The 6792-nt window shown below is 50.5% G+C and overlaps 1 protein-coding gene across 1 annotated transcript in view; it reads right to left on the reverse strand.

Annotated features, from left to right (window-relative positions):
- ALPK3 (alpha-kinase 3) overlaps nt 1-6792 on the reverse strand; it is a gene marked incomplete at its 5' end in the record, with an annotated part of 25769 nt that overhangs the window by 10244 nt on the left and 8733 nt on the right. Inside the window, 2 exons of the mRNA XM_010082152.1 lie at nt 2368-3373; nt 4429-4546. Coding sequence (XP_010080454.1) covers nt 2368-3373; nt 4429-4546 — 1124 coding nt within the window. The remainder of the gene's footprint in view (nt 1-2367; nt 3374-4428; nt 4547-6792) is intronic.

The raw sequence follows: 6792 nt of genomic DNA on the forward strand, positions 1-6792 counted from the left end.
AGATGCAAATCTGCTTTCTTGGGAGACTCCAAAGGATGCCAAAGGCATCTCTGCACACAGAGTGTGCAGAAATAGGGCCCCAGTTTGCAGGGTTGCACAGGCACCCACAAATGCCACACGTCCCTGCTGCTGTTCCCCCAGAGCCCACCTCCCCAGCCTGCTCAGGCGGGCTGTCACAACACAGAGCATCCCAGCGCTCAGGCTTAAAGGATTTTAGGAGGCAGATGGGCTTCATGGAGTGAAACCCCCCTGGGTTTTACCACAGGATTTGGTCCTCCATGGCATGGAAGTGGATGGGGATGGACACAGCCCAGTCTAACCACAGGGGGGGCTGGGGTGTACCAGGGCTGGTGGTTCACAGAGGTGGCTCTACACAATGGTGCTGGTCAATAGGCAGATCTTTCTGGCTAAAAAGGACTTGAGGCTTGGGGTAAATTTGCTTATCATTGGTGAATGAACTAAAGCTTATTCAGAAAAGCTTTCTGGGAGCTTTTCAGAGAAGCATCTGTCCTTAAGTAATTGTAAAACACTCAAACTAGGGGCCTATAAAAGAAATATAATAAATAATCAGTTTCAAAGTTAGGCAAGAGTGATCATCACACGTATCCAGTTTCTTCTCTGCTCTGGTGCGTGAGGATGTTCAGAGCCTGGCTATGGTCTGGCATTTTGCAAAGCCCGTCTGCTACGGATAAATCCATCTCAAAAGAGAAGTCCTGCACATGGCCCCAGCTAGGTCCCAAGGTCAGGAAAACAGTCATGGGACGACCCTGTCTTGTTTAAGGGAAAGATTAAAAAAGACAAGCAACCCGTGTCCTGGGGAGTAAAAATATCCTCAAACACGTCTGGAGTCAGCTTTAAGGGCTTTGAAATAGCTTATTTGGTCACACAAAAGCCTGAGCACTTTTCGCAGCATCACCAACTAGCTGAAACATTCAAATTCAAATCAAAAGCATTCCCTTTTGTCTACTCAAAGGCACACCAGCTGACAAGTTACAGGTTTCCCTGTGTGAGTGGGTTTTTGAAGAGGAAAATACCTTGATGCATTTCAAAAGCTCAGGGATGACAGCCCAAGCCTAGCTGCTACACACCAACACTTTCCACCCTCCTTAAGAGCAACGGGCCTAAAAATGAGCAGAAGGGGAGAAAACTAATTGCTTTGCCATGGGCTCTCATGAAGAGCAATAATTTCTGCAGCAATATGTGATGCTGACGGGTCAGGTTAAAGATGGGTTCAGGGTGCTGCACTGTGGTGAGGCCAGGACCCAGATTCTTGCTTCACTGCAGAACACAGCAGGGTTCTTCCCAGTAAACAGTGCCCCTTATCTATGGCTAAAGAAATCTAGAAGAGCAAGAAAGGATTTTTTTTCCACTGGGGCACCCAGCAGTCCTACTTCCTGTAACGTGGATGTAGGTATTTGCATTACCTACCGAGGGAGATGTGCTGCACCCAGAGTTCCTCTGATAATCTTGGTCTGTACTGAAAATGTGCACCTACCATAGCTCAAACACCAAATCTTGATGGCACCTGCAAATTGGACTCAGAGAACCTCTTACTACAGAAGCGGTCATTAAATGAAAAAAAAAGGAAGGGGGGAGAGAAAAGACTGGTAGCTTCCAGTCTAATATTTTAATGGAAAATGCTTCAGGTTAAGTGACAGAAATAGAAGTTGACTAAAAGATGCAGTGAGGGTCAGGAGCAGGTGCTGTGCCCTGGCTCTGCATTGCCACCACAATGAGTCTTGCAACAGAGTTTTTCCAACAGCCAAAAAATAGCCCAGATCTACTGTATACATGTTGCACTGTAAACAAAATTCAATGCCCTGCCCAGCGCAGCTCACGTGGCATAGCTGGCATGCTGCGCTTATTTGCATGGGGGCTCATTAAATGCCGGCTGAAGCTCAGGCTCAATGGCTAAACTGAACAGATGTCATCAGTCTTGCTGCCTGTTGTAAGTACAAGACATCCACCCCCAACTATAAATAGCCATTCAGTGCTCCCTGCTTAACTGATTTGGAAACATTTTGCATGAGGTCAGCCTGCCGATTAAACAGGAGAGCTCACAGTACGCCTGAGGCCACCCAGAGACCAGCCACTTGGCCAGAGGGCCCTGACGTACATCTCTCCTCACCACCTCATCTGACATTTATTCAGAGATGGGGTGGAAGCTCTGCTGTTTGGGCACACAAAGTCCAGAAAGACCTGGCTGCTTTTACCAGTGGAGACCCACAAAGCCTCTGCAGCAGCTCCTGGGGGGTACATGCAGCCTCCCAGGGCTGGTGCCGTAATATAACTGTGTGGCACAAATATTTTTGTTTTTCACCCCCTGCATTGGCTGCTTTCTGTCCTAGTTACCTCTGGATGACCGACGGCTTTATTTCCCTCTGATTTCTGTGCTTGGTGCTGGCCTCTCTGTCCCTCGGACGACACAGGTCCTGCTTCCAACACCTCCGAGGACAACGGAGCATCCTTTGTCTGTCTGCTGACTGCCACAGGCTTCAGGGCAGCCTCTTCCTTGGCTCTCACCTCCTCCTTCCCCACTGCCGGCTTCACTTGATTATCAAAATACATCTCTTTCAAAGAGAAGTGAACATCACCATTGATTTTAGTGTCCTGATTCACAGGTTTCCCAGGCTCTTTAGTTTTTGGACTCTTTTCGACTTCTTGATCATTTGCCACCCTCAAACGTGCACTCCTGCGTAAGGGGACAGGAGGGGCAAACCTTGGATTTGCAGAAGGGTTGGCCCTGTCTCGCCCTCTTTCTTCTCGCTTGGAAACTTCCTGCTTTGCTTCTGAAGGAGCCTCCACCTTCTTTTTCTTTTTAGCTGCAGAGTCTTTGGTTGGCTTATTTGCTAGGTCCTCCACTGTCTCGTAGATGTACGCAAGAAAGCTGTTCCCGTTCTCCTCCACACTTTGCAAAGAGGCATCTCCATTGGTCGTCACCTCTGCTTCCAAAGGTGCTATCAGGTTGTTTGGAAAGCCCGTCACCGCATTGGCTGTCTGCTCCTTCCACTCAGCAGTATCCTCGTGTAATCTGGACTGAGGATCAGCAACATGCACTTTGGCTGCATCCTCCTTCTCCCATGGAGAGGCTCCCGATCGGAGATTCAGATCCCTGGCCAGCCTCCGCTTTCTCTGGAGCCGATCAGGGCTCATTCGCTGCAACTTCTCTACCTCCACGTTTTCTTTCCCTCTCTTCTTTCCCTGTTCTATCTCTCGTAGCTTTTGTTCAGCTTTTCTCTTAATTTTGTCAAACCACTTCTGATGGATTTTGAACTCCGTCATGGTTCCCACTTCCAGCACGCCAGAGCAGGATACAATGCCTTTGTGATTTCTAGCTGAGGCCTGGTAAATGCCTGCATCTTCCTCTCGGCACCTGGAAACCAAAAGTTCTGTGTGAGACCTGCCCATCCTCCCCAGGCTCTACCACTGGGCACATAGGCATGCACACTGTCTCACTTCTTGCTCCAGAGGGGCCAGAAGACGAAGACGTGGCTCCTGAGGTGCCCGTAGGAGGTCTGGAGGCCTGGGGCGGGCCTCCCTCCCCAGTCTCTGCCTGTTCTCAGCACTAGCAGATAAGTGAGTTGGGTGTTAAATCCGTGCCCAGCTCCACCCTGGGCTGTAACTCTGATAAGGGAGGGCTGGAGTGGACGAGGAACAGCTAGCACCAGGCTTCCCGACTATTCTCAGCCAGGCTGGAAGCAGAAGGATGACAGGACTATCAGCAATACCGATATTCTGCACTTTCAGACAGTGCCGCACCTGTCTGGCATCCCAAATCCAGGATTTGAGGTGTGACAGGTCTCTGCTTGCTGGGGCCATGGTGTGCCTGGCTCTCCAGAAACACAGTCCTCATTTAAAGGTAAAAGAAGCTGGCAGTCAGGGCTGAATAAAGGAGGCCCTTGGCTCCATGAGTCGAGTGCCAAAGCGGCCCTTTCCATCCCTGACCTTGTGGTGAGAGCTAGGAAAGACCCTCCTGGGACAGGGCTGGAGCCCTTTCCCATCTTTGCCCTTGCTTAGGACACTCGTATGAACTGTTTCTGTCCTTGTTCTGCCTGATCCCCTGGAGGCAGCCTGTGCTTTCCCTTCACCCACTTTCGTCCAGCCCTAATGCTTAACTCCTGTCTGGTGCAGCCACAGCATACGCTGCTACCAGCACTGGAAGGCTTCGGAGAGAGGAATTTCTCCTGAACTTCCTCTTGCTTCTGGCATGGCAGCTATCCCTGGATGCAGTAATGGATCTCATACTGATGTGATCCAGGAGTCATCAGAGCAAAGAGCTGAAGGGTAAGGGATAGCCAGGAACACGATGGTGGGGAGCATAAGGGGCCAGCACAGGCACTGAGGAGAGATCACTGCTGACAGCCAGCTCCTCCAAGTACTGAAAACATGCTCATGGCTCCCATCACCAAATCCAGCTTCTTTACTCACTTGTACAGCTGCAGGGTGTGGCGATTTCCATGGCGGAATATCTGATACTTGGGTAAGCCGCAGTAGCGGTCCATCTCTTCATCATCCTTATACCATGTCACCTCCGGCTGCGGGTATCCTGGGGAGGAGACAGATGGCACATCAGGGTGTGAAACACTGCAACCAGTAGCGCAGCAAGCCTGCTGCCTTGGGGACAAGGAATCAACAGCAAAATGAAATGCTCCAGCAGAATAGGATACGTGTTATTCTGGGCTCATTGCATTCCTTAAATCACACAGCAGAAAATGTATTGTGAGTGGAAACCTGGTGGGCTTATCCAAGTCTTTTATCGCTCCTAGGAATAGGGCTATTTTTGAGAAAAAAATCCCAGCACTTCATTCCTGAACAGAGGGGAGCGGATCACACGATCGTCTCCTGTAACACTGGCTGGGAGGAGAAGATGAGCATACTGTCACTTTTATATGAAGAGGCATGTTTTGATGAGGCTAAGGTTAGAAAACAGGCATTTGTCCCTCCATGGAGCTCCGAGCATTTCGCTAAGGGTCACAGCCTGTAAACTGATCCAAAAGTTTCCATTGAACAGAAACAACCTTGATTGCATCACAGCCAGCTTGGTGTCCTACAAATGTCACTTGACAACAGATGTCACCTGCCTTTTCAGTAGAATGACATCATGACGTGTATGACTGGCTGGCTAGCAGGCCGGGCACACAGCCATGTTCCCGGCCACTGATGGTGGTGGTGGATCAGCATGAGTGCTCCACGTGGACCAGTGCTAGCCACAGCCCTCATCTCCCACCAACAGCAGCTCTAGCTCAGAATAAGAGCAGTTTGCAGGAGAAAACTGCCCAAGCCAGTGGCCAGCATTGGTTTCCATACTTCGCACAGGGCTCCCAGCACTGCCAAGCTGACCCTAAGGGCATGGGATAAAAGTTTCAATGATTACATCATGCCTCCACTTAAGTCAATGCACTCAACAGTTGTCTGAAACCCCAAGGTAGATATCTGAAGCTTATCTCCTGCAAATGCCTGCACTGGCTTCCCACACTGCTGAAGCAAAGGAGGCCAGCACACTGCTCACCTCCGCAACCCCCAAGGGTCTCCCCGCCAGCCCCCGGCACCCCAAACACAGTGAGGGTCAGCTCACATGGACATCCCTGGCAGGGACCCAGTAAAGGCTCTCCAGGAATACCCGAAGCATCCAGACACAATGGTTCTGAAGTAGAGGGCAGGGGCAGGGCACTACCTACCTACCCTGGATACCTCTCAGCTGCCAACCCACAGATTTCAGGGCTGGCCAGGAACATTTTAATCTGCAGGGTGAGGATGCTCCTGCTTGCACCAGCCAGAGGTGCTGGCAGCCAGGAGCAATGTGTGAGCCCAGCTCATACTTGCTCCCACAAAGGTCCCATAGTGGGAGCAAAAGAGCAGGAGCAAAGACTCAGCAGCAGGAGTTTGCCCTGGTTTTGGGTGATTTATAATACCTTTGATCACAAAAGCAGCACATGCCAAATCTCCTCCTCATGTATCTCTCGGTTCCCACCAACCCTCGACTGCTCTTCTGATATGCTCCTTGTCCTCATCCCTGGCTTCTTTGGGCTCTCCAGTGTCCTGTGGTCCTCTGAGGGACTTAGCCCACTGGAACCAGACAGGTTTGGGGAAATAGTCTCAGAATAGGTCTCCTTCCCTGCTCTCTTCCATGAACAACAGTCATCCCCATAGCCCAGACACCTCCTCAGCCCAGATTTTACTCTATTATCTTCCTTTCCTCGCTGACGTCTCTTATTCTGCACCTCCCCTGGCATCTACCCTCTCCACCCTCACTGCCCGTACATCTCTCCCATCCTTCACTGCCTCATTCCCCTCCCACTGCTGCCATCGGCAGCTTTGGCTTTCTGTCGTTTAGTGCCTTGTTCCTACTCTTCTGCAAGAAGCCAAGTCATGCCTTTCTCCCTGAAGCTCTCCGCCCAAGGATCTGTATCTTCCCCTTTGGTCCCTGTCTCACCACAGACTGCTCTTTACTGCTACTCTGGCCCTCCAAAACAGTTTCTAGAAGTACAAAGTCCTCAGATACTTGTGGCTGAAGCAAATGAGCCCTAAACTGCTAACTGGAAGAGGCCATGAGAATATCCCTGTGATGGCATCTCCAGGGATCGATGCTGCTGCTTATATTTTCCATAAATATTAACAACTGACTATGTGGCAGCAAGAGCCTGGTCTGAATGAGCCTGTGGCGGTTCCTTTCTTCTCCAGGGATGAGGAGCAAAACAATTTTCATATACAGCTCACACTTTGCCCAGAGCAATCCTACCCTTCCCAAGGGCTGTTCTGCATGTGAGCCCTTCAGAAGGCCCCCACAGTTCA

The sequence above is a fragment of the Pterocles gutturalis genome, unplaced genomic scaffold (assembly GCF_000699245.1).
Source record: "Pterocles gutturalis isolate BGI_N339 unplaced genomic scaffold, ASM69924v1 scaffold15864, whole genome shotgun sequence".
Lineage (NCBI taxonomy): Eukaryota > Metazoa > Chordata > Aves > Pterocliformes > Pteroclidae > Pterocles > Pterocles gutturalis.